This window comes from Molothrus ater, chromosome 24 (genome assembly GCF_012460135.2).
Source record: "Molothrus ater isolate BHLD 08-10-18 breed brown headed cowbird chromosome 24, BPBGC_Mater_1.1, whole genome shotgun sequence".
In the NCBI taxonomy this organism is placed as follows: Eukaryota; Metazoa; Chordata; class Aves; order Passeriformes; family Icteridae; genus Molothrus; species Molothrus ater.
Window position 1 is genome coordinate 2,991,749 of NC_050501.2, and position 25,633 is coordinate 3,017,381.

Below are 25,633 nucleotides of genomic sequence, written 5' to 3' on the forward strand. Positions count from 1 at the left end.
AGCAGGGGGCGCTGCTGCCCCGCGGGCCGGTCCTGCGCCACAGCGCCCCCTGCAGCTCGCGGGTCCGCCCGGCAGCCGCGCCCCGCCCGCGGAGCCGCCGCCGCTCCGGCCTGAGCGGGGCCCGGAGAGCCTGAACGGGCACGGGGCTGGCACTGAACGGGCACGGAGCTGGCACTGAGCAGGCACAGGGCCGGCACTGAGCGGGCACAGGGCTGGCACTGAGCGGGCACGGGGCTGGAGCATCACCCCGGGGAACCTGAGCGGGCACAGGGCTCGCCCATCGGCCCCATGGAGCCTGAGCGGACATAGGGCTGGCACATCGCCCCCGGGGAGCCTGAACGGGCACAGAGCTCGCACATCGCTCCCGCGGAGCCTGTGAGGGCACAGGGCTGGCACATCAGCCCCGGGGAGCCCGAGTGGGCACAGGGCTGGCACATGGCCCTGGGGAGGGAGCCCGAGCGGGCACAGGGCTGGCACATTGCTCCCGCGGAGCCTGAAGGGGCACAGGGCTGGCACATTTCCCCCGGGGAGGGAGCCTGAACAGGCACAGGGCTGGCACTGAGCAGGCACAGGGCTGGCACTGAGCAGGCATAGGGCTGGCACATCGGCCCTGGGGATGGAGCCTGAGCAGGCACAGGGCCGGCACTGAACGGGCACAGGGCTGGCACTGAGCAGGCACAGGGCCGGCGCTGAACGGGCACAGGGCTGGCACTGAGCAGGCACAGGGCTGGCACTGAGCGGGCACAGGGCTGGTACATCGGCCCTGGGGATGGAGCCCGAGCGGGCACAGGGCTGGCACATTGCTCCCGCGGAGCCTGAAGGGGCACAGGGCTGGCACATTTCCCCCGGGGAGGGAGCCTGAACAGGCACAGGGCTGGCACACGGCTCCCAGCCGTCGCACCCGGCCTTGCCGCCGCTCCCCAGGCGGCGCAGCTGCCCCGCGTACACAGCAGCGGGAGCTGCTGGAGACCCCGAGCAGGAAGGAGCCCTGTGGCCGTAACAATCCTGTGTGAACAAATGGAGGGAGGTCCTTGAAATGCTTTGAAGGACAGACGTGTATGCCTATTTCATCACAGAACGGTTTGGATTGAAGGGACCTTAAAGATCATCTTAAAGCATGGGCAAGGACACCTTCCACTAGGCCAGGCTGCTCTGTGCCCTGGGCAACCTGTGCCAGTTGTCCCTCAGTAAAGAATTTCTTCATAATATCTGATCTAAATCTACCTTCCTTCAGCTTAAAGCCATCCCTTCCTCTCCTGTCCCTCTCAGCTCTCTTGCAGTCCCTTTATGTGCTGGAATGGGCTCTAAGGTCTCCCTGGAGCCTTCTCCAGGAGAACACCCCCAGCTCTCCCAGCCAGAGCAGAGGGGCTCCAACATCTCAGTTTTTGCATACAACTTTTACACAAATTATTTTCTTTCTCAGAGCACACTTCACATGTTTTCCATAGCTTTAAACCAGCCATCAGCTCATTCAAAACTTGACATAGTTATTTATTCTTCTGAATTGACAGATTCAAGTTAATGCTTTTATTTTTGAGGGCCTTTTATTAAATACAGTTCACATGACAAATATAGGCTCTCCAGATTTGTAAAATTGTCTCCTAAATCCGTAGCTATAAGCTATAGCTTAGCTCCATATTTGCTGGGGTATAAACACAATTAGAATAAGGCATACGAAGGGCTTTCAGCAATATCTTGTTTCACCCAAGACATCGTTGTGCCCATCATCTTATAAGGCATTTTTCCCTATGATCAGAAAAACAAATGTAAGCTAACAATAAAATATATGAGAATATTCTGACATGTGAAACAATGACAATTTGCTTTGATGACTCCTCTCTTTGTACAGAGCTGAGCAGAACTTTTTCATTTATTAAAGATAGAAAATCTGATTTTTATATGGAGGTTTTATATTCACGCTGGTTAAAACATTTGTATGCACATGTAAACTTATATCTTGCTTTTATTTTTACTTCAACAAAAGTAACTATAATCCTATTTTTCATCAGAAAAGTCTGAGATAATCAATGCCATTTCCAGGTGTACCCACTTTTTTCTTTATTAACTGATGGGGGCAAACTGTTTCCTGGGCTTTTTATATGTAGGAATTTTTATATATAAGAACAATGATGAAGAATAAGTTCAGCTGGATTCATATTCATGAAAAACCCTCAATGGAATGGAGGATAAGCCCCTTCAGAATCAAAGTGTGGCTTTAATACACTGGCTGAGCAACTGGACACTTCCATATACACAAGAAATCCAGGCAAAGTACAACAGAAATGGAGGAACTGAGATGTGGAAAAAGGGAGAACAAGAGCGAATTAGCAATTTTCTCAAAAGTTTCTGATTCTCTGTAATATTCTCTTCTTCCTCCCATACCCCCCAGCACCCTGGGGCAATAGGAGCAGCCTAATCCCACTGTAATGCTACTAAATGATAATTCTCATTTTCAAGGAAGACATGGTACATATCCTCAGCTATAATTCATCCTTCTTCCCACACTTCAGAGAAAGGTTTTATTAAGTAGCATTTCCTGGGGCAATAGGAGCAGCCTAATCCCACTGTAATGCTACTAAATGATAATTCTCATTTTCAAGGAAGACATGGTACATATCCTCAGCTATAATTCATCCTTCTTCCCACACTTCAGAGAAAGGTTTTATTAAGTAGCATTTTTCATTCTGACAGACATGAATGCAGGAGAAAAGCCTGCAGCTGAATTCAGCTTTTTCAAACACACTGGCAAGCACAAGTATCATTATACAGGAAATCAAATCACCCAAAGCCTCTTCACTGTGAAGAGGGTGAGCCTGGGAAGGTTCACAGAATGCTGAGAATAGAAAAAGGATCAAAAGCAATGTTCAAGGCATACACAAACTGAAGAAAAAGGTGCTTTGAAGTCTACACTTGTTTTCCTCCCTTTAAAAGTCTATACTATGATATGGAAATAAAAGTCACTGTGGTGGGTGGGGGGGAAGGTCTTCACCCAGCACTTTTTCTAAATTAAGTTCCACAGTTTTGTTTTTGTTAAAAATAAGTCATTTATAATTTAATACCTGTTTCAGGATACTCAGATGTGTGGTGCTGTTAACAGCGTGCTTAATTTGCATTATCCATTAAAAAAAAAAATTAAAAAGCAGCTCTGAACTTTGCTTCTGAGATGGAAGCACTGTCTCTGCACCAGCAATCATTGCTGTCACTCCTGCTTTGCATCTTTCAAGGCCTGAAGTCTTTCTAAAAGGGGTGGGTGGGAGTAATGCCACATTGAAAAGATCCAGTCAGAAACAGGGAATCCTAAATTATCTTTGTTTAGCTTGATCAAAGCAGAATATAAGTCCTTGGCCTTGCCAAGTTCCTTGGCAAATGCATCTGCTTGAAACTCAAATCGTCGGCTCAATACTGTCAAACAAAATGAGAGAACCTGTGGAGAGAAATGCATTAAAATTATTTTAAAATCCAGCTATCTGCAAATTCCTTCAGTGCCAGTAATTTATTAAAATTACTTTTTAATTCTTAAAAATTATTTTTAAATTATTTTAAATTATGTTAAAATCCAGCTATCTGCAAATTCCTTCAGTGCCAGCAAGTTATTAAAATTATTTTTTAATTCTTAAAAATAATTTTTAAATTATTTTAAATTATGTTAAAATCCAGCTATCTGCAAATTCCTTCAGTGCCAGCAAGTTATTAAAATTATTTTTTAATTCTTAAAAATAATTTTTAAATTATTTTAAATTATGTTAAAATCCAGCTATCTGCAAATTCCTTCAGTGCCAGTAAGTTATTAAAATTATTTTTTAATTATTAAAAATTATTTTAAAATTATTTTTAAATTATTTTAAAATACAGCTATCTGCACATTCCTTCAGTGCCAGCAAGTTATTAAAATTATTTTTTAATTCTTAAAAATTATTTTTAAATTATTTTAAATTATTTTAAAATCCAGCTACCTGCAAATTCCTTCAGTGCCAGCAAGTTATTACAATTATTTTTTAATTCTTAAAAATTATTTTTAAATTATTTTAAATTATTTTAAAATCCAGCTACCTGCAAATTCCTTCAGTGCCAGTAAGTTATTAAAATTATTTTTTAATTCTTAAAAATTATTTTTAAATTATTTTAAATTATGTTAAAATTCAGCTACCTGCAAATTCCTTCAGTGCCAGCAAGTTATTAAAATTACTTTTTAATTCTTAAAAATTATTTTTAAATTATGTTAAAATTCAGCTATCTGCAAATTCCTTCAGTGCCAGCAAGTTATTAAAATTATTTTTTAATTCTTAAAAATTATTTTTAAATTATTTTAAAATCCAGCTATCTGCAAATTCCTTCAGTGCCAGCAAGTTATTAAAATTACTTTTTAATTCTTAAAAATTATTTTTAAATTATGTTAAAATTCAGCTATCTCCACATTCCTTCAGTGCCAGCAAGTTATTAAAATTATTTTTTAATTCTTAAAAATTATTTTTAAATTATTTTAAATTATGTTAAAATTCAGCTATCTGCACATTCCTTCAGTGCCAGTAAGTAGCACCAAATCTAGCTTCCCACATCCCACACATTGCTGTGGCTGCAGGCTGATCTCACTAAGCTTTATCCAAGCCATACCTGAAACTGAGAGTGCTGCCCAACATGCAGCACTAAGCCTGATTATCAAAATGAGACACCCAACACAGCCCCTAGAAATTCAAACTTCCCCTGACAAAACAAAATCATTATTTAAATAGGATGGTACTTCAGAGTCTATGTCTTGAAAACAAGTTACCTCATTGTAAGGTGAAAAAATGAACTGGAAAATAATCATCAAGCCTATCAGGGTAGGCTGGGTGTCATAGAAACCAAATGCAGCAAAGAGTTCTTTCTGACCAATTAGCACAGCAAACAAGAAGAAGCAAAGGAAGGAATTCATCTGGAGAAAAGAAAAAACATTCTTGATTAAGATAAGTCATTACATAACATCACATTATAGATTTGCACATGGATGCCACTGTAAAAAACCAAGTGGATTACTTTAGAACTAATACACAGAGAGGGACAGCTGGTCTTTACCTGCTTCCTGAAAATGCAACAGCAGAAGCAGCACTATTTTCTGCCAGGGAGCAAAAAACAAATAATGAAGGGGGATGAAAAAGCAGAAGAGAAGAGAGGAGGTAGTACAGTGTCGTGAACAGTGGAGAATTGCAGCACACAATATGCGTGAACAGCAAATCTCAGAGTTTATTGGTAACTCACACATATTTATATTGGTGTTAATGAAGCTTATACATATTGCAAAAGCTGAGCTCATTATTGGTTAAAGCACACTTAAATCAACCACACCTACTTCTATGCTCTAATGATTATTTTGTTTCTATGTTTACATTCTTATAGCTACTCTACCTAGGCTATCTTCATTTTCTGGCAAAAGATTTTCTCCCCCATCTTCATGTTGCAGCAAAGGTCACCATGACCCTTGTCAGTGACTGGACACTGATTACTCAATCCCCAGCTTGTTTCCCCTATCCTTATCTAACGGTATCACATCGAAGTGGCCTTTCTCAGCCAGCCAATTATCCACAAAGCTCTCCACGGTACAGAATAGAACCCATCTCCTTGGAATTGAGTACAGGTTCTGAAAAGTTTAAAGCCAAACAAAATGTGTCTGTGCTGTGTTGTACTTCTGTTCCTGGAGACAATCTGGGCTTCCACCCAAGCTGGGCAGTGTCCTGTACACACACTGTGCTTGCCTGGCTTTTCAGAGCCAGCAGGCAGGACCATGCCTTACCAAGTTTTCTAGAGGGGGTGACTAGCTACCCAAGTGGTTTTTTGGTCTTTTTAGAGTAAAATAGAAGGTGCCAGAATATTGTTTGTTATTGAAACACACAGAAGAGAAAAGAAGGATGGCTGTGATCCAGACCAACTTCCTGTCACACAGTGTAAATGTATCAGGTGAATGTACACTAACAAATCTAGAAAAGGGCATTTGGAAACAGCTATAATTACAGATGCTCCAGGAAAAAAAATCCAGTTTAAAATAACTTACCTGGCTGATGATTATATTTTTGACAGTATGACCTAGTTTCCAGTGACCCAATTCATGACCAAGTACAGCCAGAACTTCTTCATTTTTACATCCTTGTTTCTTATTCTGAGGGAGCAACAAAGCAGAAGTATGATCAGGTATGTCTGAACACAACCAAACGAATTTCTTACTAATTTGTTTTTTTTTCTTGGTCACTTAAGTGTCCTTAGATCAGGCCATTCCCTTCTAATACCAGAAACACACATATAATTTCTTGCTGAGCCTTTTTCATGAAGACACAGAAATAAAACCTTTTAAGGTTAGGAAGAATTCTACATGCTGATGATCAGACATGCTGATGCAAACCTGAAAGAACACTGGGAGATTTGCCTTCCAAATGCTCTCCCCTACCCTTTCCCATCCTGTTTCTTTACTCAAGCAAAGCATGACACTGGGAACAGGAATTCAGACTTTCAGAGAAGAATTGAGAGCAAAGCCTTGTTCCTACTTTCCTTCAACACTCAACATGTAACCTTCCTCCCAAGGCAGAGCTGCTCCTTTTAGAAGGAACTGTCCTCTTCAGAAAGCCCTATGACACGCCCTAAAGCTTTAATTAGGAAGGACATCTGCCCCTTCAGAGTTCCATTAGCAAGTCAGAAGCAAACACAAAGGCTGAAGAACCTGTTGAAATGGAACACACTCTCATTACGACTAGATCAGGTGAGCTCAACATGCCCTCCTCTCACCACCCACTTCTGCAGTATTTGCCAAACAAAACCCTGGATGTGGCATTCACATTCTCTGAAAAAATCCCTTCCCCCAGGATTTTCCTCCTGAGAAGCTGAGAGGCCTCAGAGAAAAGGAAAACAATTCTTCTCTCATTTGCTTCTCCTGTGCTGTGCTCATGTGGAATGTGTTTGGAGATTGTTTACCCACAGGTGATTGTTCCATTGGATTCTGCTGGGAGTTGTTTTCACTCTTTGGCCAATCAGGGCCAAGCTGTGCTGGGACTCTTTCCAGAGTCACAAGTTTTCATTATCATCTTTTTAACATTCTGTCTGTATCCCTTCTGCATTCTTTAGCATAGTATTCTTTAATATAGTATAGAATTATAAGTAATGAATTAGCCTTCTGAGAACATGGAGTCAGATGCATCATTCCTGCCTTCATTGGGGCATTCCCTGCAAATAAATACCTGGACCCCACTAACATGGTGTCAAGGAACAGAAGCTGAACTGAACAACAATCCAGACATTGGCCTACCCTTAGGCCTGACCTGCACAAAGCCATTTGTTTTTCTCAGAATAACTCCTTCAGGTTATTCAGGAAATACTCTATTAGCTTTAGTCATTTCCATACTCTTCTGAGGCCACAGCAGCTCCTCCAGCAGACTCCTGATGTGCAGCTGCACATCAAAGGAGAGGCCAGTGCCAGGCTCCCTCCTGTTCTTGAGCAGAGCATGGCAGGATGTACACATGCAGTCTGTCTGTCCTCCTGCACCAAAACCTCTGCATGCAGTAAAAGGCACACAAATGACACACTAAGAATTAAAAGTATTTCTTTCAAAGGGAACCTGTGGTATGGCAGTCCCAAGAGAGGATGAGCTAAAACCCTGAACAGGTCCCTTATTCAGACCCAGTTTTTACATGCAGGGAACAAATGTTTTGCTAAAGCCCATGTGGATTTTTACAGTCTCTGCTGCTATGTGCACAACTCACACAGCCCCAGAAATTCCAATCAGCAAAGCAGGCATACTTTGGTGTTGAAATCATTAGGCTTTGTGTTTTAGCAACTTACTCAAGACCTTTAAAATACACTAGAAAAAACAAGGGAGTATCTCACCAAGAAGTTAATATAAACAACACAATGAAAGACAAACTCACTTTGGTTTTAGACTTTGTTTCTTCATTCTCACCATCTTCTCCTTCTGCTGGTTCTTTGTTCAAAGCAGAATAGTCTTCCAGGAGTGTGTCAAAGAGTACTATCCTCTTGTTCTTGAAGAATCCATAGAAATAAGCATTGCTGTGGGAAGAACGCTTAGAACCTGATGGGGAAAATTTAAAGACCATGATCTGAATAATCCCATGCATTGAAGGCTGCACAGTATGACAGATGAGATTTTTCCAGAAGAATTCTCAAAGTCCCCAAATGAACTGTAGACAAACTCAAACAGATCTGTTTGGAAGCTGAAGCATATTCTAAAACCTAAGTAATGATGACTCCAATAGAGAAATGTAGCATGCAATCACTAAAAGCACTAAAACCATAAGAGCAGTTATGAACATCTAATGTCCAGGAAGAAAAGCTAATCCTATTGCAATTTCAGATTGAGAGTGGAAAGAGCATTCTGAATTGACACTGCTCCAGGCAAAGAACCTGTGCCAAATTATGTAGAATTCTTTCAAATGTGCCAGCAAAGGTGAATGGAAACAGCTATTCCCTTTGTTTCACAGTTCTAAAATGATAATCTTGGCTACTTTTGTGCTTCCATTCCTGACCAAGCTGTGTATTTCCATTTCACAGACCCAGGAAAATGCTTCCAACCAGAAGATGAGTTCAGGTTGTGCACTGAGCTTCAGGAAAAAGACCAGGAAAATGCTCCAGACATTGGCAAGTATGGCAGTATCTGAGCAATGCAATCAACTGCCCTACTACAGCATCCACAATCAATGCTAAAACCCCACAAATTTAAACTTACAAAGCCTTTTTATTTATAAAAATAACAAAACCTCACCTTCAACAACATACACCTTAGTCAATGGGAAGTCAATGCTCTTTGCCATTGTTTCAATTTGCTGCTTGAGCTCTCCCTCCGGAAGCGGAATGAATTTATCAAACAAAGGTGCAATATAGTCTGCATAGATTGTAACAAGCACCTGCAACACATGCAGATATTAAAAACAGGGCATGCAAACCTGTTTGGTACTAAAGGTGGAGCAAAAAGTTCAAAAAGAGGCCACGATTTCAGAAAAAAACACTTGATAAAGCAGAGTCCTGTATGAAGTGGGATCTGTGGGAGGCTCTTGTGGGCTGCTCTGTCTGGTGGCCAGTCCACATTCCAGCAAACTGTGCACAAACCACCACACACCTGAGCAGAACTGGTGTGAACAGTGCAGAAGACAAAGCCTCTGGGAGCAGGGGGCTCCTCAGTGAAAGGCTCTCACTTCCACTAATCCTGGAAAGCTCTGAAGGGTTTCACACTCAGCTGAAGAGATGAAAGAACCAAGAGATAGAAAAAGTGGGACTAATTCCTGCTAACTTGCAAAACAACTGTCTAAAAAGAGGCAAGAAATTTTATGTCCCCTGTTTTCTTTCTGTCTCCCAGCTGTCTGCAGGGCTCAGGGAATTGTCTGCCTGATGCCTCTGGCTCCACCATCACCAATAGCCTTGACCTAAAAACATCACTACAGTGTACCTGCATCTCTTCAAACTGGCATCAGCTGCAGAGACAGCCAGAACTGGAATAATGTGATAGAAAGGAAAGCTGAACTCCCTTTCCTCATACTCTGGATCACCTCAATATTATTTTTATTTATTTGTTTTATAAGTTTAAATTCTGGTTAGCGAAAAAGGAACAGGACATGAGAGGCAAACGGACGTCAACATTAAATTCAAAATTATCTTGATACATTTTACTTCACTGAAAACATGCTCCTGGACTTTTGACAGTGTGTGCACTGCTGAAAAAGTCCAATGAAATAGAAAATCAGAAAAACTGACTTTTGCAAAGTCACAGCAAGCGAGGGCATCAATATGAAACACCACTAAAATAAGGTTTGTTACTGTAATTTTTAAGGGCTTAAACCTCTGCAGGTATTTTGCAGAAGGTGTAGGAGGGTATTTCATAGAGTAGAAATCAGCTATTCAGTCCAGGCTATTGTTACAGACCACAGAGCATGTGGGGCCTAATTTCCAGGTTTTATCTCAGATCTTTGTGTAATGCCTTGGAACCAGCAGGCATGACAGACTAGCAGGAGGATGCAACTCTAACTCTGATTACAGAGTTGTGGACTGAATTTTCCCCAAAACCAGACTCTAAAGGGTAAATCTAATACCTCTTAGGATGATTTTGCATGTCAAAGGCTGTTCAAACACATTAAGGCCTGAAACTCTATAGGCAACACACCAATTGTCTAAGCATGCACTTAACCTCAGGTGTGGAGGAGGCTCAGAGGAGAAGAGTGAGCCAGGAAAATTCTGTTCTTTCAATACAGAAGTTTGAAGCTCTGTCAAGATGTTTTATTTTCTAGCTCTTGTAGTATAAAAGATAGACCTAGCCCTGTTATATCAGGTTCTAAAGCATCTGTAGATATTGTAGATATTGTTATAGTATCTGTAGAACTTCAGAACAAAATCTGTGTGGACAGTTCAAGGGGAAGGTACAGGCAGAGCAAAAATAAAATAGCAGCTTGTGATAGGAAAGTGAGAGAGAGGAATGTGGCTTCAGCTGCATATTCTGGTTCTCACCTCTACATTCAGGAGAAAGGAAAACAGATCACCACATAGTGCTGTATCTCCAGTACCTATTCTAAAGCTTTATAAGTGCTTCTCTTTCAATTGATGAAGACACTCCAGTATTAAATAAATTAGATAGATATGACATTATTGTGGACAACTAATCTGAGCTACTATTCCTGAACAGCTACATTGAGAGCAAGACACTGTTAAAGTCTGTAGACAGTAAAATTCACAGGAGATTTAGATTTTTTTTTCCATTTCCTTTCAGCTGCATTCAGCATGCTGAGCCATGCCAGTAATCTGGGGTCTGGAAGAAGCCCAAACATCTTCTCATACTCACCAAGGAAACAACTAAAGTGAAGAGCCAGGCATAGATAAAAAAGTAGTCTCCCCCTATTTTAATAATGTAAAGCAGAAGGGATGTCACTGGCAACAGAATACACTGAGTCACAACAAACTTCTTGATAGCATCCTTAAAAAAGAATCCCAGTGTCTGCAAAGAAAGGATAAATTGGATCAGTGACATCAATGCAAATATTAATATACCACTCTGGTTTGTGAACTGATCCCTTCAGTTTAAACAAATGGTAAACAGCAATGCCAGTGTCATAAGAAAATCAGAGTCAGTCAAAAAAGGAGCTCTCCCAGTAGCTCCTTACATTTACAGGGACTCAAGCCCATGCAGATGCACTCTCCCTTAGAAAGGCCTGACCCAAACCATTATTTTGTGTTGCACATTCATTAAAGGACCAGTCTATGTAACAAATCTGAACCAATTTGGTCAGTACAAGAGCTCTCTGCAGTACCTGTTGATTGAAGCCATGTTTCTCTTCTATGACAAATGTATTATACAAACTCCATGGGAGACCAGTCAGTGCACTGAAGAGTGTTGCAAGCAGCAGAAATACCAGGGACTGAACAATCTAAAAAACAAAACAAAACCACCTGATATTTACTGACCAATTCTAACAAATATTCCAGGTGTTAAAAATGGCTTTTAGGTCAGTGGTTTAACTGAAACCAGTTAGATGATGCTAGATAAATTCACAGAATAAACTTGCTCATGATGACTAATTATTGCTCACTGATAGCTTACTAAGGATTTGGAGCACAAATTTAAATGGCTTTTAGGTCAGTGGTTTAACTGAAACCAGTCAGATGATGCTAGATAAATTCACAGAATTAACTTGCTCATGATGACTAATTATTGCTCACTGATAGCTTACTAAGGATTTGGAGCACAAATTTGTATATATGCCTCATCCACAGCACAAAGGTAACATAAGCACTAGACTCAAATTTCTTACCCTTTTAGTGGGCAGGTAGATCAATTCTAGGATTAGTAAAAAGAAAACAGCCAAATAAAGAGCTCCCAAAAACACAGCCCACCACCTCATTTGAGTCAAGCAGATACCAGACTTTGCTTTTAACACATAAGGCTGTTTTAATTAGTAAACTAATTTAAAAACAAGCTAATTTACTGTTATCAGTTCTCAGAATCACAGAGTCACTGTGTGCACCAGAAAATATGTTATCTTTTACTCTATTACAGGTTAGCTAAATCTCACTTTTAACCAAATACCAATTTAAAAATAATTATTGCAGTAGGGACCAAATACTTGCACAGGAATTTAAAGCCTACTTACCTCATATTCTGGTCCAAAGCCAGCACGACCAGAGATCTGACCAGACAGTTTCCATAGAAAAGGAATTCCTCCACAGAGGAGAATCATCTTAAAAACAAAACCACATACTACAGAGGCAGTATGAAACACACTGTCATCTTAGTCTACTAACATTTCAGCATGGTAAGAACCTTTTAAGGGTGAATAAGACAAGTTTTATAATTAGCTTTTTGCCACCCCTCTGATCTTAACAGTGATAAAACAAGCCTGGAATATCTGGCATTAATTAATTTTTACTTCACAGAAGTAGAGAGCAGGCAATTAATTTTTTTTTTCCTGTGAAATACAAGCATATTTTCAAGCCTATTTCCTGTACACTTTGCCACTGTACTGGCTTAGACATAAGGGATATCTTCAGAAGACCCTAAAGCTCTGGGGTTAACCACACACATATATTGATATATGAATAGCCATACACATATATTGATATATGAATAGCCATACACATATATTCATTTATGAATAGCCATACACATATATTCATTTGTGAATAGCCATACACATATATTGATATATGAATAGCCATACACATATATTCATTTATGAATAGCCATACACATATATTCATATTGCAGCCTCTCCTCTTGAAGAGGAGCTGCCCTCCTCTCCTGGAGGTTCACCTCAGTTCCCTGACCAGAGAAAAGCCCCAGTTTCACTTTCAGTACTGGAATTGCTACAGTCATGTTGAAGAAAGCTTTGTGGTCTCCTCCTTGTGCCTGCTCCCAGTGTCTCCTGATGTACCAGCTGCCAAAGAACAGAGAGTGAACATCTGGGGTACACCAGCATCAAAGAAATGCCCAAGCTACAGCTGCTGAGGCTCACTGCAGCTCACAGCCAGGCCTGGCAGCATTTCTCATACAGCTTAACTTGTAAATATTTCATGTTTGCTTTCTCAGGAAGTGATGCATCTCTAGATATAAAATCAGCTTTCAAGGAAGCAGCCTTCCAATATTGATGACACCAGAGGTTTATCTATTTCTTTATTTTGAAAAGGCTTCTCTTACAACCTACACTTAGGGTGCATTTTCAGTGTCAGGAGGAGATGGAAAGGATGAAAGCAAGTGTGGTGGTTTTAAAAGCTTAATGGAGAAATGAGAGCCACTTCAACTACACCTTTTCTTTTTTTTTCTTTTCTCTTTTTACCTTCTACTTAAATTTTATCTAAAAATGAAAGTAGTTGATTCCTCCAAACAGGGAAAGATCTGTATTTTAACAATTTAGAATAACTCTCATGCTGCTTAATTATTTTGCAATGGAGACTACTATAGAACATAATTAAAATGTAAGCTAACACAGTACTTGTGCAGTATGACTCAGCACTGCAGAAAGAAATTACATGCTTTCTGAACAGTTACTTCTTTTTGTGTAGCAAATATAGCCACAAACAAAACCAGAATATAAATGTCAGCATTTGCTGTACGACACCAGAATGCCAATGGTGCAGCTGCATAGGATCACTAAGAACCAAAGTATTTAATAGTTTGAGTAAATAAAAAATATCACATGAAAGGTACTTACAGTGCCCTCAACCTCTGAATAGAGGCCTGACCAAAAGCTGAAAGTGCTTTTGTCCAACTGATAGAGGCGAGATTTTTCAAATGTTTCTGAGTCCATGATCTGTCCCAGCTCCTGAGGTACATGTGTTGTTGTTCTATACACCCGCCTCTGAAAAATTGAAGACAAAACTTAAAGTCTACACCTAATATTTTAAAGGAGATACATAAGATTTAAAAATAACACATAAAATGATCCCATGGGCCACCACAGAAAGTTAAAAAGAAAAAACAACACACAAAGGAACAATTATTCCTAAATTCCGGTTTTCTGTGAAGTTCTAAATATAAAACTGAAGCATAATTATGATGCTGTAACCAGGAACTGAACTGCTGGCTTAATAACTTATCTATGTGCGATCAAACAGAGAGCACACAAAGTGATTTTTCCACAGGATGTTACTTACCACACCACAGTTAACAACTAAGCCAAGTCTGAAAGCAAACACCAGATCCTCCTGTGCAAGCCATGTGACTTCACCAGAATACAGAGCGCAGAGTGGCTGCACAAACGAGGTGCTATTTCCTTTTCAGCAAAGAACTTGCCACTTGAAGTTTTTTTAAGACTAGAAGTCTTTTCCCTCAGCTGTCTTGTTTCAGTATACTTACCCGTTCTCTAAGGAAAAGCTCCTACCCTTGGGCACTTCTAAACACGTTCTCCCCTGTCCGGGCCATCAGGCTGCACTGTCCCCGACCGCAGGGCTCCCACAGCCGGTGTGCGGCTGCTGCTGAACCTGCCAGGTGGGCATGTGGCTGGCAGGACCCGACCAAAGGGCCGCTCCGTCCTCTATGTCATATTCTGCAATAGGAAGCGGGGTTGGGATGTGCCTTCCAGGGCGGCCATCGCTCGGAGGCTGCCAGGCATCACCTGCTCGGGGACGTGCTGAACCACGGCCTGTGCAGCGCTTCCTTCCTCTTTCCTTCACAGGTTAAACTGTCGCTATTTCAAGTCACGCATTTCCTCATTTTTCGCTCACTCTCAGCTGTCCCGGGGAGGAGGACGGAGCTGCTGGGGGTGCCGAGCCGCCGTGACCCTACCGCACTCACCCACTCGCCGCTGTGAGCATTCCCACCATCCGCTACAGCGCGCTGAGGCCGAGCCCCGGGACAGGGCCGAGCCCTCCACAGGCAGGTGACAGACCCCGCGTCCTCCGGCTCCGGCTCCGGCCCCAGCCCCGGCCCCAGCCCCGGACATCCTCCACGTGAGGCCGGGCCGGGCCCGGCACAGCCCCGGCCCGCCAGCGACCGTCCCCGCCAGAGCCCCACCGACCTGCCGGTGCGCCAGGAAAGCCTCCCAGAGGTAGACGGCCCACGAGAAGAGCAGGACGGAGCAGAAGATGCGGCGCTCAGCCGGCAGCTCTGCCCACAGGTCGCCGGACAGCGCCATGGCCGCTCCACCCGCCGCACGCTGCGGCGCCGCCTGGCGGCCGGAGGAACCGAGGGCGGGGCAGGGCGGGGCGGGGCGGCCGTGAGGGGCGGCTGCGGCGGGCTCCGGGCTGGGCTCCGTGAGAGACTCCATGGTGGGCTCCGGGCTGGGCTCCATGAGAGGCGGCCGAGGCGGGCTCCGGGCTGAGCTACGTGAGGGTCTCCAGGCTGGGCTCCGTGAGGGGCTCCATGGTGGGCTCCGGGCTGAGCTCCGTGAGGGGCTCCATGGTGGGCTCCGGGCTGGGCTCCATGAGAGGCGGCCGAGGCGGGCTCCGGGCTGAGCTACGTGAGGGGCTCCAGGCTGGGCTCTGTGAGGGCTCCATGGTGGGCTCCAGGCTGGGCTCTGTGAGGGCTCCATGGTGGGCTCCGGGCTGGGCTCCGTGAGGGCGCCGCGGCTGGTGCGGTGGGCTCGGGCTCAGCTCCGTCCGTCACGGCTCTTGCCCGGCCACCCCAGTGAAGCGCGTGTGGGGGGCAGCACGGCGAGGATCTGGGCAGGTGTTTAAATTATATTTCTTCAGTATAAATTACTTAGACCACGCACAATAACGCCTATAATGCCGTCTTTTGTACTTGTCCAAAACCTTTTAGAGAAACACTAAGAGAAGTACAGAAATTAACACTGCTGCAGGACTCGCTGGTTTATTCAAGCCGAAACTTCAGATTTGGCCAGTGTAATGCTCGGTGAAGACAGCACGGGGCTGCCTGGGGACAAGCGTGCCCTGCAGAGCACAGGGACTGTGGAACCTGACAAAGATGCAGTAAGAGATGGGTTAACATTGAGCCACTTCTAGATACGGCATTTTAGTATCAGTAATTTATCTAATTTCTACTGGTCTAAAGTATAACAGAAAATGCCTGTGGATTTTTAGTCGTTAACTTTTAATAAAATAATGCCAACTTAACGTTCTCATTAGCTATCAGTTACCTTTTTTAACTATATAGAAGAATTACCTGTCAAATATATTGAAGCCCAGCATTTTCTGTAACCTAATATATCCCTGCTGAGAGCTCTGCTGGAAAGAGAGAGGTCAGTCTGGAATGTCTCTCATTGTAAAGGAATTTACAGCTTTTCACTACCCACGGATGCAGCAGGACAGCCCACAACATGTTTTTGTCCCATAAAATCCACACACTTCAAGACAATTTTTAAAATGGAAGCATTATTCCCTATGAGCTGTGTTTTCTGAGGTATCTGCTCTTCACATTAAGAATTGTTTTTTTGGAAAGTCAATGCAATGGTGTTCCTTTACTGCAGAACAAAGTTTCTCCCATATGCTTGAAAGCAAGAAGCTGGAAATGTTACATCATTTGTAAGACAAATTCTGGTAGCACTTGGGAGGGAAAATGATGGCCTACCTCATGGCATGAAAACAGAAACAGACAGTAAAAACTCTTCAAACAGTTACCCTTTGTGGCCTCCTTCTCCAATACCCATCTATGCCAGGCAATTAGATTAAATAAAAAAGCCCAAGAGGAAATTGGGATAAAGATGTAGATTCAAGCTGTACATTTTTGATGGTGTGATACCTATTACCTCATTGAGACAGTCGTGCATTTTGTAGATGATGGAGTTCAAAGACTGAAACCCACTGACAGTCTCTGAAATGGGCAAGATATAATTTTTGTAACGAGGAAGAAGCTGACCAGTGCTGTACTGGTATCTTTTAGCTGAAGTATGAACACCCTATGAGCCCACATTACTAAAAGTCCTGGCAGTGCATGGAGTGCCACATCATGACAGGAAGCTTCTTCTGTGCAGCCCAAAGCAACTCAACCATTTTCTAAATGCAGCTCTTGGACTGAGGAATGTTGCAGGACTTGTCTCCATACCTGGCAAACAGAAATCACTTGCTGTCTTGTCCTGTGGTAGATCCCAGCCTATGGAAGGGGCAGGACCCTACTCAACAGGCCCTGTGACAGCAGAGGGGCAGTGAGTACAGTCTGCACTGTGGGTGCTTTGCAGGCACACAGGAACTCATTTGGCAAAAGCAGAATTACATCGGAATGAGTTTCACGTGCAGCTTGTTTTGTGGGAAATACAGCTGCTTGACTTGAAACTGAAGTCTCTGAACCTCTAAGAATTGACTGTTCATGCTGGCCACAAAGGGACAGGTTCTTCTCTGGGATCTCAGAGCCTGAGAGGGTGACAGGGCTGGCCCAATACCTGGAGCAGCCATCACATGTCTGTCAAGTTTGCTGCTCATCTCTTCTCCTGTTTTGAGATCTTGAAGCTTCAAGTATGTTCAAACATGACTCAAACCTGACATTAAAAGGTACTTCATTATTACTTTGGAACACATTGAAGGCTGTCTGATGATGTTTCAGAATTTAACCCTTTGACAGTGCTTACTTCCATTTTTACAACTTTGTGAGAAGATTGGTGCACTATATTTCTGTCATTAAAAGAAGCTTAGAGTTTAGAGAGAAAATGACATGAAGGCTAGGCAGTAAGCTACACTTCCTTAACTGGTGTATGATTTTTAACCTAACTTTTAAGGATGCCCAAATAACTTTATTTTCCTAAATGTAGTGCGAAGATGCCATTTCTGCCTCATTTTGGTCATACCACAGTTCACTGTTTGATAGCTGCCATCATTCCTGCACCCAGCCAATCCTCATGCTCTTAAACATTCCTGAAGTTTTTTCCATTTCCTTTCCAGTGCTGCTTTTCAGATCACAGATAAAACCCCAGAAGCCCCAACAACACCCAAGCCCTCAGTCAGTAAGAAGCTGTGATTGCTGCTTGAAGGGGACAGTGATTCTGGGCCTTGTGATGCAGCCATGTGTGGGAAGAAATGAAATACAGAGCAAGAAACAGAGCTTCAAATGGTGGCTGATCCTTCTGCTGAATCTTCCAGCCAGGTTTCATTCATTGTCCAAAAAGCTAACCAGGGAACTCCAGATGTATTCTGGTACTTTCATGTGACACAACCTGCTTGCAAGTCTGGCAACAACACTCATCACGCACTCAGGTGGTGCCAGACAGTCTCAGAAAACACCTCTGCCTTCAAAGGAACAAGGACTTTCTCACGCAGAAGTGTAATTAGTAAGCCTGGACTAATTATAGTTCTTTCAAGTCTGAATAAAGCACAGAGAATGTTGTAAAATAAAATGTAATATTTTACTTTTCTGTATCTATTTTATCAGTCTGATAAATTATCTACAAATGCATTAAACTTAAGCAACACCGTCCAATGCACTCAGAATGGTCCCAAACTCAATTACAAGTAAAGCACATTAAAGATTTACTGTACAGTAAACAAATGGGTGAAAAACTGTAATTTATTGAAACTCATAACTCAAAAAATATAAGATGCTGTAGTGTACAATATGTTACACAAAGCACCCTGGGGTGCACATTCAAGTCAAGTAATAACTCCATCGCCCCCCAAACCCTGGTACCCCAGTACTTTTTCCATATACAATCATGCACATTTACTCTTCAAGAGGAAGCCCCCAGTATTCTGATGTGTTAAATAGCACCAAAATCAGCATTGTTCATTGAAAAAAATGGGGAGCTAAATTAACTTGGCCATTACTTTTGACAGATATTATACATTCATGGAATTAAACAGTCAAAACTAACCTAAAAATTGTGTACTGTAACAATTACTGTTCTAGTTTGAAGTTCTCCCCATACAGCAGTAGCAGAGGCTACCTGCTCTAAGCAAAGCTACTTATGTACTTCCTACACACAGCTCATCTGCCTTTTTTGTTGGAAATAAATCTATGAGAGGTGTGGAAAACTTGGATCTTTCAAGAACTACTACTGGTCGTAAGTAATGCAGCTGTTTTAAGGCAAGGTCTCCACAGTCCGTTAGGGCCTTGTCCAAGATCGCCCTCAGATTTTCTAGAGAAGGGGCAGAGGAGGACTCTGACAGCAAGGGCTGGATCTCTGTTAGCTGCCCAGCATTATTTGGGGTTATGATTACATTTTCATCACTTACAAAGTTGTTTACTGGTGTATTCCCTTGACTGTCTCCCTCTTTTTGCAACATTTCATCTACTGGCAACTGCTCAGGAGACTCCCATTCTACGACCTCATCACAATCATCATCGTCGTCATCATCTTTTCCCTCACTCTCCTGAATAAATTTTAAAAATGAAGACTCAAATCCCATTGGTTTATATGTCTTTAAATCAAATGGTTTGGACACAGGAGGCTTTTGAAATTTGTCTTTTGTAGCACAAAGTACATTTCTTTTTGCATTCTGATTAACAGCACTATGTTGACATCCTTCTGGGTCTTTCTCTCTTGGCAACTCTAATTGTAAACTGGACAAAGAAGAGCTGTTCTCTCTTTCACTGCTTTCAGAAAGATCTTCAGTTTTACACACAGCTACCTCCCTGCTGTCAGGCTCCTCAAAACAGGTGTTCTTCGAACTGTGGTTATATTTTAAAGTGCCTGAGTACACAAAGGCACTGGCATCACAATTCACACCACTCGGTGAACGTTGGTTTTGGTCTTCGTTACTCCCATCCGGAGGATCACATGCAGGGTTTGGAACAAGGCCTTTGTCACTCTCCTGCACAGGCTCAGAATTACCTGCTTTATCCTCGTTACCTTCTACCCCTTTTTTATCCAAGTCTTCAGCTGTGTCAGAGCAAGACTGCTTTTCAATCATGATGCCACATTTGACACAGAGAACGAGTTTCTGGAGGCGCTGCTCGATGTACATGTTGGTCATCTGGTGGGTGCGCTTGTAGTGCCTCACGATGCTGCTCTCCAGTTTGACCACAGACAGGCAGCCCTGCACCATGCAGGGGTACTGGGTCTGGTTGGACTTCTCTTTGCACATTTGTAGGGCTTCCTCTTTTGTTTTGAAATTTAGCAAATGCTTTTCCCTGCTTCTGTTAATTCTTTTAGCTTTTTCTTTTAATTGCTTCCCATTCTGCTTGCTTGTGCCAAAGCTGTCTTTCAAACAATTTTGCTCATTTTTATCTTTATCTTCATCATCTTCCTCCTCTTTGTGATTTCCAAAGAGACTATCATAATATTCACTGTGTCTGAAATATACATGTTGAGAATAGTGACTGTAATTTGTGAAAATTCGATTGCAGCCATTAAGGTCACAATGGATTTCAAAATCTTTGTTTAATTTTTCTTCATTGGCGTGTTCTTCTATTAGGTGCTGTTTAAGCTTATTAAATGTATAAAATACAGCATGGCAGTGTGCTTGGTTACAAGCAAATCTGGCAGACTCAGCTTCAGAAAGCAGTTTTTGATCCTCTAAGATTTCATTGTGGAAGTCACTACAATGTTTAGCAAGAGCTTTAGAACACAGAAAACGCTTACCACACTCTTTGTGTTTGCATGCAAATATTTTTTTACATTTGACAAGTTCCCTTTTTGTTCTTGCTTTGTCTTTTTCTAGGCAGAGCTGTTCCTTGTTATACTGGTGAACAGTTCTGTAGTGGCGAATCAAACCTTTCTGGTTTGTGAATGCTGAGTTGCAGCTCTTATGTATACAATGAAATGGTTTGTGGTACTTATGCAATATGTAACATAAGTTTCCTTTAGCAACTGTTCTTTTGCTTCCTCTTCCCTGTCTTGCTTCCAGTTCTTCCCTATGACTGTCCAGAGAAGTTATGTTCGATGTTTTTCTTGTTACATCATTGTCTGTCTCTTCATTGGACTCCAAATCAGTCTCAGAACAGCAGTCTTCCTTTTTTGGGTGACACAGCTGTTCAGAGTCCGAATGTCCAGAGAAGCCAACGCTGTTTGCACAGGCAGGCACTGGAGCAGTGCTGTTCTTATGCATGTCCTCTGTACATAAACCCACATGATCATATTTTTCACTAGGACACACCTTGTGAGCCACCCTCTGACAGCCAATTTGATGTTTGTTTCTATAGTGAATTCGAAGATGTGTTTTTCTTGTAAAAGATCTTTGGCAAATATGACACTTGAAAGGTGAATATCGATGCTGGAACATATTTAGCTGAAGAACCATTTCCTTTGAATAGTTATGTTTTTAACATAATGCATTAAGAGAGCTTCTCTGGTCACAAACTCACATGTACATCCGTGACATTCACAGAAAAATGGTTTAGCTGCCAGTTGAGTAAGGTACTGGCTGGGTAAATTATCTTCTTGATCTTGAAGGTGAAATTTTGAGGTAGCTTCATCAACTGACTCAGGGCACTTGGCATCCCTAGATGAATAGCCCAGAAAAGATTTCTGTCTTGAAGAATTCTGAATGTTATTTTTTAAGCTTAGATGTTTCAAGCCTAACATTAGTTCCAACATGTTATCTTCAATATCTAGTTCTTTAGAGCTGTCATAAAAAGATGTTTCTGGGGAAGAAGGACAAGTTTCTTCCCTCAGGCCACTGCTTCCTTTAGCATCTACAGCACAGCACACACTTTCTGGAGAGTCAGCGTTTGTATCAGAATTATGACCTAACTCTGGACTCATATCTGTAGGGGATTTACTGTCCTGAGCATCATTCAACAGATCAAGAAAGTATTTAGTTTTCATTTCCATGTTTCTTTTACCTTTAAAGTTGTATGGATGGACCCTTCGAAGGTGCTTTTGCATACTTCTGGAATTTTTGTGGGTGGAACAGCAGCCTTCAAAACCACAGGAAAGATTTTTTTCATCAAAGCAAACTGCCACATTGGAACACTGTTCTTTCATATTTGCTGGATGGAAGACTCCTTCCTGGGACACAACAAAACCTGGAATTGACTGGTTGTGAGCCACTGTTCCAAGCAGCTGTGGGGATGTCTGACCTTGGCTTGCTGCAGCATCTGCCCTGTGCTTCCCACAATGCAGGCTGCAATTACTTTCACTGTTGAGATCTTCGCTGTCAGAGAGAGATTCTTCCTTCACCTGTGGAATTTCCTGAGAGCCTGAGGGATCCAAGTTATCATTCAGATTGGAATTTTCCGATTGTTCAAGCAGCTGAGACTCTGGAAGATAACTGGATTTCTCTTCTGAAACCAACCCTTCAAGGTTCAGCGTTTGCTTCCCTTCCCCATTTGACACTTTAATATCATGTGCTGCAAGGTGATTTTGAAATTCAGTCTTTGAATAATAAAACTTCTTACAACCAAAATAATTACAAGTGTAGGAGGCATCCCTGAAGTGCTGCGCCTCGTGATGGTAAAGCTGCCCTAGGTCACTGAAAACGATGTTACAGCCATTGAGCTCACATTTATAGCGAAGATCCTCGTGGGTCTGTTTGTGGTTGAGCAGCTCATTGACGGAGCCAAACCTGGCGTAGCAGTCCATGGACACGCACATGTAGGGCTGGGGCCCGCAGTGCACGCGCTCGTGCTCCCGCAGGTGGAAGGAGGTCATGAAGTGGCGGCGGCAGAACGCGCACTTCTCCCTCCTGTTCTTCATGTCCAAGTAGTGTTTGGCGTTCTCGTCGTTGTTTTGGTGCTCAGCTTTCAGATGGACACTCAGGTATTTAAACTGTTTAAATACTCTAGAACAATCTGTCCCAGGGCAGGGGTAGATGTCTCTGTCTTGCAGCTGGCAGTTTTCCAGTTGGCTGAATGTGACATATTCCTCTGTGTCATCATCAAAGCTTTCAGGGAGCTGTGTCTGGTGTGACCTTTCTGGAAACACTGGGGGTGGGCTGCTGGAAGCTGTTGCCTTTTGTGGTGATCTCTCTTTTTTCAGAATTATTTTCTTTTTAGGTCTGTGTGTTCTGCTAGGTGGCATTTTAACATGTTCCATGACGTGTGGTACAAAAAATTCCTTTCTCTTGAACTTTTTTGTGCAAACAGGACACGTATAAATACCATCTTCCATGTGCATCTTAGAATGATGCAGTATTCTGGCCTCTATACACTCCCTTTTGCAGAGCACACAAAAAAACTTGTATTGAAGCCATCTCTGGTATCTTTCTGAAGAACCAATTGGTTTTTTTACTCTTGCTTTTTCCTTAGGGTGGCTCATTGTGTCTTTGCCATCATAATATTTATGTTCTTTTGTCTCATCATAGTCACTAAAGAAAGTTTCTAACATATCAGTTTCATTGAGTGACATATGACAACCTGTGTCATCCTCAGAATCAGAAGCTACCTTCCCTAATAGTTTAAGGCAATGCCTCTTCAAAGTCTTCCAGTCCCAAAATTCAGGATCAAATGGCCAATATGCTTTCAAAGCTAACAGCAGTTCACAGCGGAGTGAGTTTGGGACCAGTGCGTTTTCTTCATCAAATTTTTGGTCTGGCTGCATATAGAGCTCTTCCAAGGCATTAAATCCACTCAAAGTTGGCTCAAGTAAGAACTCTGTGAGCTGACAGGCTCTTCTAACTTCAAGGTCTTCTGGTAAAAGGCAAGCAATTGTTTTGCACACTGATGTCTTCATTTCATCGCTTCCGTTGGATCTGATCTGAAGGGCTCTCACACACAACAACACAGACACAGCAAGTCCTGCTTCCTCTGCCTGTTTAAAGAAAACAGAAGATTTTTATTAGTATGTTCTTAGGCAGAATCAGAAAGTATGATTATTAATTTGATTAATATTATTAATGAAATAAGCTAATTTTTTTTTCAGTTCAATAGAATTATGAAGAAAACAATAAATTCATGTAGACAGCTCTAGCTGTGTCCAAAGACTCAGGACTGTTACTTACTTCAGATTGTATGACTCTTATCAAGAAAAACAGATGCTGTAGTGTCTTGGCAATGATGCCAAACTGACGACATCTCTCCAAAAAGGAATCCAAGGAAGGATCTATTCTTCTCTGCAGTTTGCTCCAGAAAAGTGTCAGTTCCCTGGGAAGAGTTGAAAGCAGAATGTAAGAACATTGCAAATACACACAATCTGTGCACTCACAGTGTGTCAGTTCAGAGCTGACACCAAGAAAAATTTAATTTAAGTGCTATTCAAGGACAGCACACACTTCAATGAGGTCCTGATCTCCAAGTGACAGTGCAGAGAACTGTTCATGTGCTCCACTCCAGCACCAGATCAAACCCCAGTGCATCTCTGATCCTTACAGGGGAAACACACTGGCACTGGGATTCAGCTCACTCAATGCACACATCTGCAACTGCAGACTTCCTTTCCAGACAAAATAAACCCAGTTCCACATTTCAAGAGTCTTTACCTCTCACATGGAAATTTAAAATGGGTAAGGTGAATCACAACACAAAGTTGCCACTTCTCTTCCAAGAAGCAAGCAGCTGTAAAAGGACTGCTAGGTACACCACTAGAACTTCAATTTATACATCTCTACAATGTCAGCATTCCTATTAGACAGAAGACTTCATTCTTCCATCTCACCCCCAGGGAAGGTAGCTGGAACTTGAGAATTCTTGGAGTTACAGAAATTATAAAAATATAAAAAAGCCTCGTGGAGGGGAAGTGGAGAGAAGCAACAGAGTGCTGCTTCTTCTCATTCCTAATACTGACATCTCTGTGGAACAGGTCAAAAAAATGCGCCAGACTTTCATGGGGCCAAGAATTCCCAAGGGAAGAACAGACAACATACTCTGTGGAAGCACAAAGCCAGGGGTTTAAACCCTGAGAGCACTGAGCCAGCACCAGTGACAGATCTAGCACCTCACAGAAGCACCAGTGTTTATGCCAATAGTCTGAGGGCTGTTTCAGTTTGAAATTGCTTTAAACATTACTTTTGCCTAATTGCTCTATTAGCACAGCAACTTGTGACAAAATAAGTAATTATCTAGGAAGAGCTTCAGTCTGATGCACTTCTCAAGTAAAGGATAAATTCACCTTCTCTACATATTTTTGTACTATATTCACTCAATTCTAGCTAGTGAGGAGCAGGCAGCAGAAGCAGCTTACACTTACCAAGAGCAATACACATTTGCTGTTTGAAGCTGATGGGTAAGATATGTTGTACAAAGAATAAATGCAGTATTTTCTTGTCCCTCAGATTCCAGATTACATATGATGTCTAGTACCTCTTTGCAATCCACCTTTGCAATCTTAAAGAAAAAGAAAATTAAAAAGAAAAGGCACTTTATTCTCAAATATGTTTATGTTTATAAAAGAAATGCACATTTACTAAATCAAAGTCTCACAAACAAAACATTACATCTCCTGTACCCAGAGATCATGCCACACCTCTCAGCTACAAAATGGTATGAGAAATTCACCTGTTACTTCTGATCCCTTCTCAAAATCACTTTTCTGTGGGACAACCTTCCACTTGGGCAGCTTAGCTAAATGCTTGCATGCAGGCAACCATCTATCTAAAACTTCCCATTCTGTCTCCCTTGCACTTGCAGGGATTCTTGTGCTACTTTTGAAAATTAGAAGCCAGGCCTAAAAAGATCAAGAGTTGTGAAAAATCCAGGCTCTTGTTCTCCTCATCCCTGGGTGCTGATTCTGAACAAGCACATTTCAAAGCATGATGGAGAAACAGAAGTGTTTAGAGTAGTGCTGATTTTGCCTGAGGTAGAGTCAATTTTCTTCCTCCTGGCTGGTGTGGGGCTGTGTTTGGGATTTCTGCTGGACACAGGGTTGGTAACACAGAGATGGTTTTGTTCTTGCTGAGCAAAGGAGGCTGGAAGGACAC

General features: G+C 42.3%; 2 protein-coding genes and 1 long non-coding RNA gene across 3 annotated transcripts in view; 1 reads left to right on the forward strand and 2 right to left on the reverse strand.

Annotated features, from left to right (window-relative positions):
- Window positions 1-1,945: 1,945 nt before the first annotated feature.
- ZMPSTE24 (zinc metallopeptidase STE24) lies at window positions 1,946-15,121 on the reverse strand. Its single transcript, XM_036397145.2, has 10 exons — window positions 14,971-15,121; window positions 13,666-13,812; window positions 12,109-12,195; window positions 11,269-11,385; window positions 10,803-10,955; window positions 8,739-8,880; window positions 7,888-8,048; window positions 6,026-6,130; window positions 4,769-4,912; window positions 1,946-3,424 (listed from the first exon to the last, which is right to left on the reverse strand). The coding sequence occupies exons 1-10, from the start codon at window positions 15,085-15,087 to the stop codon at window positions 3,200-3,202; spliced, it is 1,398 nt and encodes a 465-aa protein (XP_036253038.1). The 5' UTR covers window positions 15,088-15,121; the 3' UTR covers window positions 1,946-3,199.
- Window positions 15,122-15,691: 570 nt separating this feature from the next.
- LOC118695430 (uncharacterized) lies at window positions 15,692-18,259 on the forward strand. The gene is made up of 2 exons (XR_004981529.2): window positions 15,692-15,883; window positions 17,786-18,259. It is a non-coding gene; the product is annotated as an uncharacterized LOC118695430 (long non-coding RNA).
- Window positions 18,260-18,389: 130 nt separating this feature from the next.
- RLF (RLF zinc finger) overlaps window positions 18,390-25,633 on the reverse strand; it is a 36,816-nt gene continuing 29,572 nt past the window's right edge. The window contains 4 exon segments of the mRNA XM_036396986.2: window positions 18,390-21,102; window positions 21,105-23,529; window positions 23,720-23,861; window positions 24,904-25,040. Coding sequence (XP_036252879.1) covers window positions 18,803-21,102; window positions 21,105-23,529; window positions 23,720-23,861; window positions 24,904-25,040 — 5,004 coding nt within the window. The 3' untranslated portion in view covers window positions 18,390-18,802.

Coding starts and splice junctions, on each gene's coding strand:
- ZMPSTE24 (XM_036397145.2), bottom strand. CDS start 15,087: ATGGCGCTGTCCGGCGACCTGTGGGCAGAGCTGCCGGCTGAGCGCCGC. Junction 13,813..14,970: donor CTTTCCTGGCGCACCGGCAG/GTCGGTGGGGCT, acceptor TCAATTTTTCAG/AGGCGGGTGTATAGAACAAC. Junction 6,131..7,887: donor AAACAAAGTCTAAAACCAAA/GTGAGTTTGTCT, acceptor TTGCTCCCTCAG/AATAAGAAACAAGGATGTAA.